The 13,932-nt window shown below is 38.2% G+C and overlaps 1 protein-coding gene across 1 annotated transcript in view; it reads right to left on the bottom strand.

Moving 5' to 3' along the window:
* Positions 1-13,932, bottom strand: part of SLC44A5 (solute carrier family 44 member 5) — a 90,253-nt gene that overhangs the window by 25,086 nt on the left and 51,235 nt on the right. The window contains exons 4-6 of the mRNA XM_063105775.1: positions 9,696-9,780; positions 3,264-3,389; positions 2,358-2,418 (exon numbers count right to left, since the gene is read on the bottom strand). Of these exons, the coding sequence (XP_062961845.1) occupies positions 2,358-2,418; positions 3,264-3,389; positions 9,696-9,780 (272 nt within the window). The remainder of the gene's footprint in view (positions 1-2,357; positions 2,419-3,263; positions 3,390-9,695; positions 9,781-13,932) is intronic.

Consider the following 13,932-nt stretch of genomic DNA (forward strand, 5'->3'; position numbering starts at 1 on the left):
TCTCTTTCAAATGAAGAGGAAAGGAAAATAAGAAATAGATCATTTTTATGCTTTTTTTAATAAGAAGCAGCACTGATTTGCATGGGTTCATATGAAGCTTAAAACTGAAAATATTAAAGCAGTTGATCCAGGAAAAGAAGCAATATGTTTTTATAAAACCTTTTCTAGCTTAAAATGAACTCAACTTCCCATCTCCAGCTTCTGTAATAAGCACTTATAATAAGGCTTATTCCTCTAGTATCATCTTTCTCCTGTTCTTCCCTCCCCTTCTATGGTAAATTTGACATAGTAGCCTCTACCAGCTGCTTCTACTCCCTCTCAATCACTAGATTTCTACCCCCACCACTACACAAAAATTGTCCTCCCAGTGATCCCCATGACCTCCTAATTACCAAAATCTCGATATTTTTTAGTTTTCATCATGTTTGAACCCATTACCCAGCACACTACTTAACTTTTCTGAGCCTTTTACATGGTAGACATCCCCTGCCTTCTTGAAACTCTCTTCCCTTGGCCTACATGCCCAGATTCTATCCTGCCCTCCCTTCTGACTTTCTGTGCACTTTCCCCCTTTCCATCCCTTAACTATGAGTGCTCCTACCTAGAGGGTCTCCTGACCTTGTTCCACATTTTATTTCTGGGCAACCTCATCCCATCTGCTAGCTTCCATCACTAAATATGCTCACTACATATTTGAAAAGTAGAGAAAATATGAAAGAAGATACTAAACTATACATAGTCCTACCACCACCAACAGTGAAGTATATTCACATTTTGGTGAATTTCCTTCCAGTCTTCCAGTCTTTCTTCTACAAAAAAGTTCTTTTTTTTTTTTTTTTAGAGTCAAAATATGCAGAATATGCAGTGTTTTTCCTTGTTTCTTTCTCTTAATATTAGTTTCTTATATAAACTCTTTAAGGAGTGAACTTTTTTAGCTGCATACTATTCCACCGAGTACTATAGTTCATCCCCAATTAGGAGGAATACAAGTTGATGGTAAGTTTACCTTAATGTCTTCCTTACTAGACTGTGAGGAACTATGCTTATTCATTTCTATATCTCCAATGTACATTTTATATTGTGTAATTTAACCAAATTGTACTTGCATGGGCAGGGATGATGTCATACTTTTATACCTATTATATCTTTAGTAGCCTTTTTTTTTTTTTTTTTTTTTTACCTTTTTTTGGACAAAAATTTGTAACACTTCTTGGTTACAGACACTGGTTGCCCAGGGCTTCCTGGTAAGTGCTGCTGTTTGCAGGACCAACTTCTTTGTTTCAGGGTCTTTAATGACCCAGAGAAGAGTGATGGGGGCATTGAAGACATGGATCTGGTGGTAGCTACTTCAATGGTACTTGAATTTCTACTCAAACTGATGACTATTGCCTTTCTTCCATTTGAAAAGAAATATATACTCATTGTAGAAAAATGTGGAGATAGAAAAAATAAGAAGGAAGGGAGGAAATGCCTACAGTTTTGCCACCCCCAAAACAACCACTTAATATTTTGGAATATTTCTTTTCAATTTTTTTCTTTGAATAGTTTTTTGGGTTTTTTTTGGGGGGGGGGGAGTATTTTAATTTACATCTGCTTGTCAATATAATGCATATAACAGTTTGCATTTTATTAAACATTATATCATATGCATGTATATGTTTTTATAATACTTACATTTTATAATTCTAAAATATTTCATTTAATGAGTACATCATAATTTACTTAAGCATTCTCTTGACCTTGGATATCAGAGTGTTCCCTTTCTATTTATTTATTTTTTTGGTTGTTTTGAATACACATTCTGGTGGATATTTTTATGTAAAGTGTTTTCTCTGTGGTTAGGATTCTAAAGGAAAATAAATGATTAGTTTATTTTCTTCTAAACAGAGTATCACTTTAGAGTTTACAATTTTAAAGAGAAAAAATATTGATTCATTCAGAGACATATAAATACTTCAAATTTCACATTACAAATACAAGTATAGTGCCCATACTCCCCAGGCAATTTCTGGACAAACTTTTTGGCTGAATTCAGGAGTGGGTGTGTACGAGTTCTGACTGTGTGCTGTAGAGCACCAAAAAATCAATCTGACTGGGCTTTTAAAAATCAATTTCCAATCTTTTCTTATGTGTTCATGTAGCTAAACCCAGAAAATTCCAGAGCTCCAGTGGAAATATCCCTGGCTGAGTCAGGAGAAGGGCTGTACCTTTGACTTTCCTTCTAATTAACTGCGGGGCCTTGGGCCAGTCATGAGACCATACTTGGCCTCAGTTTCATCAACTGTGAAATAAAGGGACCTAATTAAATAAATTATTGGTAGATTCTTTGTTTCTAAGGTAAAATAATTACCACTTACAAGATTTGCTTGGAAAAATCGCTGTTGGACAATCATCGTCCAGTAAGAGTTGTGCAAGAGACTAAAATGAAAGAAAGAATATGTTAACATTTCAAAGGCTATATGATGACTACCTTCACTCTCAATATAAGAATTTGTGCTTAAAAGTTTTAACTCCATAATAATCTCATTATTTCAAATTACTTCCCCTAATAATAATAATTGTAAGATTATGACACACACACACCTTTTGACAAACACTCTTAAATGTCCTTCCTAACTGTAATTCAGTTGAATCAATAATAATAAAACCAGACCCTCTGAAACCAACACTCACCGTTGAAGGTATGTATCTTTGTTTTAGCCACATCCTGAGTCTCTACTCCTTCAATTTTTTTCTCGAAAAAGAGCATCTTCTCTAACTTAGAAGACATTAATATTATTTAACATAATGAGGCCTTAGAATTCCCTTATAAATCTCAAACCTAGGTAGGTGTTTGGGATTTTTAAATGAATAGTTTTTTCGTTTTTAAATGAATAGTTATCGAACTGTAAAATTCTACTCGTTACTAAGTAGCCATGGGGCTTCATCACCACAACAATGAAATGGTGACTGAAAATGACGTTAACTCCTAGCTCTTGACAGTAAAAAATCCATCCAAGTACATTATTTCTTGGTGTCAGGGAATATTTGAAACCAACTTACCAGACTGTACAGTCTTTCTACACCTCAAGTCTACAAAATCATCTGCTATAGATGGTGTGTGTGCTTGTGAGTGTATATTTGTATTTGTGTTTTAATGGAATGGTGCTACTGGTAATCATTTCCTAGAAGATGTGAGAGCTTTTCCACTCCAGTGCTCCTGTTACACTTGAGATTGAAAAAAAGCTAAATTCTTCTCTAATTTTAAGCTTAAACACACATACCTTTGCAGGCTTAGCATTGGGCTTGCAGAACTGACTGTAGTATTCCCAGTAGCTTTTGTTTTCTGGGTATAAAAGTTGCATTTCCAAATAGGTTAAAAATTTTTCTGGGCACTTGGAGACACAGATCTGTGAAGAAAAGGAATATAGTGATGGGAAGTGAATTGAGTTGAACAAACCAAGGAAGTATCCATAAGGTTAGACTTCTAAATTATCCACCACAGTAAAGCTCAAAGCACTATTTTCTGTCTAAGAAACTTAAATCAATTGTCTAATCATATTACAAAAAATGATATTTCATGTACTATTTACTAATATCTCCATTTCTTGGTCTTTGGTGTTGATGTGTTAAAACAGTAAGATTCTATAAAGTGATGGACTTATTTTTCACTTTTGATTTTGAGATAAATATAGATCCACATGTAGTTGTGAGAAATAACAGAGAGATTCCACATACCTCCCACCCAGTTTTCCCCAGTGGAAATAACTTGCATACCTATAACATGACATTACAACCCAGAAATTGGTATTGTTACAGTCCACTAACCTTATTCAGATTCACCGGTTTTACATTCGCTCATTTGTGTGTGCCTGCATGTGTATGCGGTTCTATGCAGTCATAACTACTACAACAGGACAATGATGGACTTTTAATAAAATGTTTTCTTACAATTTTCTGAATTAGTAGATAAGAGTAAAATTCAAGAATGATTTTGCCTGTGTAGTGTATGCATATTCCAGGTGAGAATCTTGCTTCCTTTCCTATACATGAATAAAATGCTGATTTAAAATGCTCTAAATATTGATAACTTATGCCACTAATAATTATAAGTGTCAGTGGATTCTCAACAACAATTCTCAAAACATAATTAGGGTTTTATCACCATAAGAAATGAACAGTAGGACTATTTGCCACATCAATCATTATTAAAGTCTTTGACCAACACCGATCAGATGTGAGCAGAGAGGTCATCTATGCAATTATTTTACATTAATGAACTTTGGGGGCCTATCAGTGCCAAGTCAGATCACTGTGCTACTCCACAGAGTGACCGCAGAGTGACTGAAATCCAATTAGTAACTCTGCAGAGAAAAGGCAGAATCAAGGAAGACGTATGCTATTGGTTTTGTTTTTGTTTATGATAAAAAAAAAAAACAAGAAAAGGTCACACTAAGCCATGTTAGCTGCAGCCAACCCTTGAAAATCTCTCATCACCTTCAGTTCTTCATTGTAAAATCCTTCTCGGCCCTGACTTGCTCCCTCTCCCTACTTTACCTTGGTAATTATTCTCACTGGCCAACCTCTAGCTCAACCCCACTTGGCAGTTAGATAAACACACTGCTGCTGAGCTGATAGGTCTTTTCCATCTTTTGGGTCATGTTCCTGCTGTATACGGGGCATTTGATGTTGACCCCACAGCTACCTCAGTAGGAAGATACCTAAATGGATGCCTTAAATCTTACAGTTAACCTTATCTTGTAGCAGCGCAGTTCAATTCCTTCCAGAAGTTTGGCCAAGGTAAATGGCCCATCTCCACATTCACACGTCCACATGTATTTTCTCTTTCTCAGTCTCCTATCCACACACATGCATGCACACACACAATCACATATATACACTCATAAACCTCTAGAGGAAATATTGGAGGTCTCAGGTGTCTTTCTAAAAAAGCCAAAGAACTATTTAGGGACATTCACAGCATCTAAAATGCCACATTTTTTGGAAGAAGGTTAAGGTTATTATCAATGCAAATGTCAAAAGTTCACTCTGATTGGATCTAAGCTGAATAAACCATTACTAGGAGATCCTTCACAGATATTTAGACTATGACAACTTATTCATGTGATTGAAAGACAACTGACCAAATTCCCCTACTGGATACATTTAAGCGGATTTATAAAAGTGAATACTGAAAGCACTAATGCTTTAACAGGCTTTAAATAATGGTAGAAACTACTGATTGGGGACCATGATGATTTCTGCATCTATAAATACACATGCAAACAATGTATTCTACACATGTAAAAATGCTGTGTATGCACCACATAAAAGAAAGTAATTAAAATGGGAAAAAGTGGTTTGCTAAAGAGAATCACATCAAATTTCATCTAAGACACAAATGAGCTGTTGAAAAACAATATAGCAACTGTCCTTACTCTCTCCCTCTATCAGACAAATCTGTTCACTTCAAATAGGGTTCTGATTAGTAGCAACCAACATATAATCAGCCAAAAATAAAGGTAACATTGAGGTGGGTATCCTAATTGGTCATAGTCTGTCCTTTAAATGCTTGTGACACATTTCTGGACCATGCTGGCATTTAACAAAAACATAATGCATAAAAATATGGTTTGAATCATAGATACACCACTGCCTGGCAGATTAAATGCAAGTCTGCATTTGAGGCAGCTAAAATATATTCTGACTCAGTTCTGATTCTTTGCATCGCAAAGGGCACTTTGAATATAGATCTGTATTGCTATTTTACATCTTCAATTCAGATGGATTTAATACTCTAATACAAATTAGGATTTGGTGGCTGGGAGAGTGAGTTACGTTAAAAGTTTAAACACTACATTTGCTATGAAGAAAGGATGATGTGGCAAATCATTTATGAAACATAACATAAAAGCATAATGTATAAGGTTTTTTGTTTTATCATAGGAATAATGGATTTGTATAGAATGATGGGAAAATTTCTGAACTGGGAGTAGGAAGGTATTCATTCCCTCATGGATTGACTGATTTATTCAATAAATATTTGTTGATCACCTACACTGAGCCTGTTCCAAGCACTGAGGACACAGTAGTGAACAAAACAGATAAAAATCCTTGTCCTCAAGCAGTGTGCCTTCTAGTAGGGGGAGACATGTAAGAAATAATAAATAAGTAAAATGTTTGTTATACAGTGGTAATAAATGCTATAGAGAAAAATAAGGTTAGAAAGGAGGCTAGAGAGTGAAGGATGGATGGATGGGATCCCAATTTTAAACAGATAGTCAAGGAAGGCCTCGCCAAGAAAGTAACAATTGAGGGAGACTTGAAGGAGACTAGTGATCAAGCTACCCAGGCATCTGGAGGAAGAGTACTCAAGGCAGAGCAAAAGAGCAAAGTCTAAGACTCTGAGGCAGGAGATTTCCTGGATCCTTTGAAGAACAACAGATGGATAGTGTGACCTGAATGCCAGGAGAATGGGAGAGTAATATAAGACATGGTCAGAGAGCTGGCCAGACAGTGAAGGATTTTGTAGGCCATTGATGGAACTTTGGCTTTTAATATGAGCTATTGAGCATTTAAGCAAAGAGACATATTTAATAGAATTATATTTAACAGCATATATTTAACAGAATCACGTTGGCTTCTGGATGGAAAAGATACTGCAAAAGGAAGTGGGGAGAGGACAGAGGCAGAAAGACCAGTCAGGAGATCATTGAACTAATGTAGAAAAGAGATGATGATTCCTTGAACGAGGGACGAAGTGGCGAGAAGCAGTTTGGTCCAGGGTATAGTTTGAAGGAAGACCAAAGGAATTAGCTGACAGCTCAAACATGAGTATGAAAGTGAGGAATCAAGGATGATTCGGTGGTATTTGGAGCTGAAATTTAGTGAAATAGGGAAGACTGTTGGGGGTTAGGAACAATTTTAGGAACGAAGTCAAAGATTAGGAATTCCATTTTGGACACGTTAAATTTGAGTTGCCAGCTAAACACCTCTGTAGAGACATTACTTAGTTGGTTGGATATAAAGGTCTGGAGTTCAGGGAGCAGACTTATTTGGAGATATAAATGAGGGAGGGCAGCACATAGATAGTGCTGAACCTGTGAGGGTAGGTGAGATCAACATGCAAACATGCTGTATTTCTAACATCTTAAACAATTCTCTTCTTGATCCCATGTCCCCCTTCAGATTTTTTCAGAAATTTTGCAGTATCTGAAGGGGGACATGGGATCAAGAAGAGAAATTTTTAAAACAGAAGAAATACAGCATGTTTTCATATTGATGGGGATGATTTAGTAGAGAGGGGAAAATGATAAAATAAAAAACAGGAAATTTCTACAATGATGTGCTTACATGTGTGGGAGAAGATGAGACCTAATGCACAAATGGATGGGGTGGCCTGAGAAGCACAGATAGTTCACCCACAGAAAGAGGAGGGAAAGCGGAATGGACACATGAACGTGGATAAAGACAGATAGGCATGTGGATATCACAGCAGGAGCTTTTAAAAGTCATCTTCTGGGGCCGAGCCCGTGGCGCACTTGGTAGAGTGCTGCGCTGGCAGCGCGGCGACGCTCCCGCCGCGGGTTCGGATCCTATATAGGACTGACTGGTGCACTCACTGGCTGAGTGCCGGTCACGAAAAAACGACAAAAATAAAAAATTAAAAAATTTAAAAAAATAAATTAAAAAAAAAAAAGTCATCTTCTGAATGCTTGTACTTTTTCAATGAAATACAAAACAAAGTCAGAGGCTAACACGAAGATTGGGGAGGAGGTCTTGGAGGTCTGAGGTGAGATGAAAAGGTGTGAAATTGTTTTCTAGGAGAGCAGGCTAGCAAGTGTGAGACAGCACTAAGGTCCCACTTGAGGTTAGGTCCTGAATTTAAAGGACTTTTGCGTGTTCTTCTCCAAGAACACTGAGCTGCCTGGATTTAGGCATGGAGTAGGCAGAGGGCTGCAGTTAGCCAGGGATGAGGTTTTTCCAGGGAAGTACAGTTAAGTAAGAGGAGACAAAGAAATTGAGAGCGCATACAAGGGAGTGATTTTAATGAAGGACCATGGAATTTAAGTCAGGTAAGGAGGAAGATGAAAACATGCGGGAACTGAGGGACACTTTGAACAGGTTAGGATCTGTGGTTTGTAGGTCCCAGAGAGGTAGAAGAATTATTGGAGTTGGAATGTTAGAGGGATTGAGATGATCAGAGAATGGGATGCTTGGAATTAAGATTACAAATGGTGGTAATTATCAGTACTGACTAGGTCAAGGATTTAACCTTGGGGGAGTAGGTAGAGGTAGTCACAGAACTAAGATATCAACATCCCTAGTGGGCTTTAGTCTCAGCAGAAATAAGATTTTAAAAGTCTTTGAGGGAGATGAAAAAGCAAAGAAATAAAGATTTACAAACTAGTTCTAGAGAGTATCTCTGGGTGTGGTTACTGACACATGGAACCAAGAAGGAGTAAGAAGTCAGAAGCCTACTAAGTTTTTGAGGTAATTATAATGTGAAAAAAATCATGCTCTAACCTAAAAAAGCCTTTGACTGTTAAAATAATCTTTGAGGTACTAAACTTGCACAGCAGGAGCTTTAACGCTATATGGCGCTCCAGCGGGCATACTTTCCAAGGCTAAGCAATGGTGTCCTCTGGAGGCTAATGGACAGAAAAGGACCTCCCAGGGGGCTGAGCAAAAGACCATAGCATGCAATGGGTCAGGGAGTTCCTCTCAGAGAACACAACACAGGTCAAAATAAAAACTGTTCTCTATTGCCATGCACCAGAGACTGCTGTGTACTTATTCTTCCTCCCTTTCTGAATGGGAGTTTGTATTCCAATATTCCTATCCTTGTTCTCCATTGTGCACTCAGTGTTAAGACCCGATGGAGAGAACATCAGGAATAGGTAGATATTGGACTTTGAGTTAAAGACAGTAGAAGTGCGTGGGACTCTGCTCTCCTTTGGGAACAAGAAGGGTGCTAAAGGCCAGAGGGGTAGACTACGGAAGACACATCTAAGTGTCCACTGAGGTTTGTGCCTCTTGTTCCACTTCTTCCATGATATGGCAGAGGCTGCTCAGCTCACAGCGATATTGCTCAGTTTCTTCTTCCTTGCATCTAGGTGTGACTATATATATATACATAACTAGTTTGTGCCTATGGCATACGAGTAGAATTGCAATGTGTGACACTTCGCATCTAAGGCACTAAAGAGCGTATGGTGCTTTATTCATCCTCACTGTCTCCTGGTAGTTGGATGCAGAAGAGGACGATGCAGACAAGGGACAGCAGAGCCAGCCAGTGGAAGGAGCATGGAGGAGAGTATCCCACTGACCACAAATACTTGTACTGCTGTACGGTTATTGTGTTGTCACTGAAAAACTGGGGCTTATTAGTTACAGTAGCTAGCTTTACTCTTCCTGATACAATGCTGATCTTGAGAAAAGTATCGCCACTTCTATGGGCTGCAGCTATTTATTTATAAAAGTAGGTGGTTAGACAAGATAATCAACCAAGGTTCTTTAGTGATTCTAAAATGCAACCAACCTCTGCTTGGTTTTGACTGTATATGAGCAAACGTGAGCTCGTACTTACATCTTCCAACCTGCTATAAATTCATAGTTAACCATGCACACAGAGAGTTCAAATGGAATTTCTGAATACTTTCATCCAACAGTGTTCAGAACTGCTAACACCACCAGCTAGGCACCTTGTGCCTTACCTGTGTGGTAGGACATTGTAAGTTTATCAACACAGATGGGCTGGTACAGCTCAGCAGGTTAAAGTAAAACAAAATGGTCTTGTTCCTGTTGAGAGAAAAGAACAGAAAATAATCTTTTTAGTGACCTTAGAAATGTTCCATATCATATCAGACCCTAACCACTTTTAATAAATGACCTTTAAAATTTGGCTTCATTTTCTCTAGACAGCTACAAAATATTCCCCAAATCCCCTTTAACCTGCCCAACATTTGAAGCATCTTTTTGTAATAGTAAAAAAAAAAAAAAAGAAACAATCAAATTGTTCATCAACAGATGGTTAAATACAGAATTGTACATTCATGAAGCGGAAGATTACATTGCCATTGAAAATGATGTTGAAGAACATGTTTAATGTTCTTTTGTAGAAATTTCTTTTGTAGAAATTCACAATACATTAATTTTAGGAAGTAGGTTACTAAAGAATATTAAAATATGATTTCATTTTAATTTTGTAAAAACAGGTGTAACATATATGCAGAAACAAATCATATCTAAATGTTGGGATTACATTTGCTTGGTTAAATTTTTGTGCTTTTATGGATTTCTTAAAATAAATATGTATTACTTTGGTAATCTAAAAAAGATAAACAAATTGAGTGATATTTTCTTTCTACTAAAAATTATAGTCAGTGGCAAAGTAGTGGGACCGGTCGATATTTATTATCACTAACTTCGAGTGGAATATTCCTCTGCCATTTGGGAAGCCAGGGTTCCCTTTCGAATTCCGATTTTCTCATCAGTCAAATGAATACCAGCCCTGCTTACTTCACAGTGGTGTTGGGAGTATCTAGGGGAATGTGTAGTGGACTCAAGACAAGTGGTTGACCAATTTTCGTATGTATAAGTAACAACTGAAGTAATTATTGAAAATTCTGATTCCTGACTCCTCAGTTCTTGAGAGCCTAAATCTCTGGACATGGGACACAGAAATTAGCATCTTTTCCCCTAAGCTCCCTAGTGGATTCCACATCTTAAGAAACACAGCCCTAAACATTCAAGAAGAATGTTTCCCAGTATCTTGTCCACTCCCCAATTAATTAATGCGACTATGTACATAGCATAGTGTATATGAGTTGTTCAGTAATACTTTTCCTACTGACTCAGAATCAGTAAGTAGGATAAAAATCTAAGGATAAAGAAAGTCCTCCACAAGAAACTGGGGCTAGATCTTCCCGTCCCTTCTACCCTGTTCCTGCCCCTGTTCACATAAGCAGAAGGTGGAGGGAGAGAGGTGGATTGGAGAGACTAGAGTTGGCAGGATACAATGATCCCAGTTACAAGGACTTTCTTCCCCAGGAGGAAAGGGTGGATTGTCTCCTTCCAATTCCAAATGATCGAGGACTCTAAGAGAATCTCTCATAGAGACTGAAAGTACAAAGCAGCACCTCAGTTTTTAATTGAACGCCTCTTACACGGCACACCAGCTAGTCCGCCCTCTGTGCCCACTTGAGCAGGGAGAAATGAGACCCACAGAGACCACAAGAGAGTTGAAAAAAAAAAAAGTCAATGGAGCAGAAGAAGGCAGCGGTGAAGCAGCCTGTCGTGGTAGGATGTGGGGTCAAGCACTCAGGCCCCCCTGACAATAAGAGACCATGAAGGTGAACCACCAGGGATGGAGCTGAAGGGGTTTGGAGGAGGGGAAACTGATCTCTCACATCAAAGAACTATTCAGTGAGGACTCCCAGAAAATTTCCACCTGTTCCCCATTTAAGAGCCAGCCTTTGGATGCTTACCCCAAGGAGGGTGTTGATGGTTAGTCAGTTATCTCTTAGCCACAGTAACAACAACCATATGGGATTATGGCAGTGGCCAGGAAAGGAGCAGACACTCATCCCTTTCCCTCTCCTTCCATCCCTCACAATATGATGAAAGAGCTAGAACCAGAAGGGGAGAGAGGAGAAGGGAAACAGCAGACCAGGCTCCCTCCTCACTCCACGTTCCTCCGCAGAGTCAAACCTGAGCTGGCGGACTGGAAGGAACGAGACTGAAACTTTAAATCGGACACTACTGAACTTTTTAACAATGGAAAGTGTCTGGAAAGCTATGTAATCTGCCTAAGATGTCAAAGCTAAAACAGAGACCTGAAAGAGCATTCTTAAATAAGAAAAAAGATAAGAAAAAAATAAGCCCATTCATGTGTGTATCCCATCGAGTTAAAATGGCTCAGGAAGCTGGTTATAAATTCATACATAATATGCACAAGGCTACTTCAAGATCCACAAGTGTCAGCTTGGCTCTTTCATCACCCACGCAACTACATCATCCACACAGTTTCACGGTGCATGTGATTCAAATTTGTACCCAGGAAAATGAATAAATTATTACATGTCATGGATCGTTGGGGTCCCTTAGGAGTAGTTAAAACTGAGTGGTAAATCAGTAAGTGTTAAGTCCACCACAGGTAAAATTTATTTAGAGACTGCAAAATGCTACATAAACTCAAGTTATTCACCAGATTATGTTATGCTCAAGGGTAGGGTTTATACCTTACTCAGCACTTAGCCTCGTACTTGGACCATTCTAGTCACTTATCAAATGCTGTGGAATGAATGAGACCAATTCCAAAATAAGTTTCTTCGAAGTCTTAGAACCCTTCTTAGTCTTTCAGCATAAATCTACAATCATTTAACTACAGCCTCTCCAATATTCTGAAATTTTAGGGGACCTCAGACTCCTTAGGTACAAAGTAGATGGTGAAGGCTGCAGCTGAGCAAGTCTGTAGGACTGAGGAAGTAACTCACTATTTAACTTAAATTGTATTCCCACCAAGAAATAGAAAAAGGAAGCAACGGCAAACTGCTAGTTCAAGATGATGTACTGAGCACCTGAGCCCATCTCTCATCTTTCCTGAGACCTACTGAAATAAAATAAAAGCACAAAGAAAAGGAATATACCTTACCAAACTAGCTAAAAATGTGGAGGATGGGCTTTGCTCACAATTGCACGAGAGAGGTCAACAATTTCTGGAAGATGGAATGCATATGGAAGTGTGTCGAATGTTGAACGTACCGTACAGGGCTGTAGAGAGGGCGGGACAGGATTTGCCTGTTAGAAATCATGAAACGTGCTGGACTCAGAGTTGAGAGTGAGAAATGTGACCCAAAACAGGGAGATTCGTTGAAGGTTTACATACAGATCTCCAGTGCAAATCAGCACCTGTACTTCTCCTGTACCCCTACACTTAAAATTCCAGGAAAAACAGGCAAAGACAGAAACCTTTTTTGTTGGATGAACCTTCTGGGGAGCAAAGACTTTTGTGGGATTTGGTACCTTCACCCACAACCCTTCATATTATAGAATTTTGAAAGCCAGTGGCTGACCTCGGGCTCGCCAGCAGTTCATGCTGTAGTGAAATCGGACAGCCAGTACAGCCCCATCACCCCTCACAACGCAGAGGCCTCCCTGGAAAACTAGTAAAAGAGCAGCGAAGCAAAGCTACACAAACAACCCAGTCCTTCTTTCTCTAGTAAGAATGGATAATCAATTAGGATCAGACATATAAGAGGAATCAGAACACAAATGAGAAAGACTAAGATAAACAAACAAAAACTGATGCTGAATGAAATTAAAATAATTCAGGGCATACGAGAGGCCTTTCAAAACCCTCCAATACATTTATAGTAATCCAAGCAGATCATCCACAAGAAACAAAATGTTATTGTGAAGGAATAAATGGAAAACAAGAAAGGGCTTATGGAGATTAAACATATGATAGCCAAAATTTAAAAGAACATTAAAAGAAGTGCTGGAAAAGAAATTGAGAAAATCTAAAATACAGAATAAAAAGCCAGAGATGAAAAATATAAGGGGGTGGGGGGAAGAGGCATTGAGGCTAATCCAGGAAGTCCAGGGTATGACCAATAGTTCCAAAAAGAGAACCTATAAAATGGAAGAAATGAAAACAACAAAGACATAGAAAAATTTCCAGAACTGATGAGAGTCAGACATAGTTCTTCAGAATTAAAAGACCCACTGAGGATAAAATAAAACTAATTTTTTTTAAAAGATCTACATTAAATCATGAGATTTCAAAATACCAAGAATAGAGAAGTCATTTATCCTCTCACTTAAACAGGAGTCAGTACACTGACAAAAGTTAAAGGAATAAGAAGTAGAGGTGCTAGCATACTATTTAAAGTCACTAAACTAACCATAAGGAAATCTAAAGGTAGTAATTTAACTATCAAACAGGAAAGG

Source organism: Cynocephalus volans, chromosome 8 (assembly GCF_027409185.1).
Source record: "Cynocephalus volans isolate mCynVol1 chromosome 8, mCynVol1.pri, whole genome shotgun sequence".
NCBI classification, from domain to species: Eukaryota; Metazoa; Chordata; class Mammalia; order Dermoptera; family Cynocephalidae; genus Cynocephalus; species Cynocephalus volans.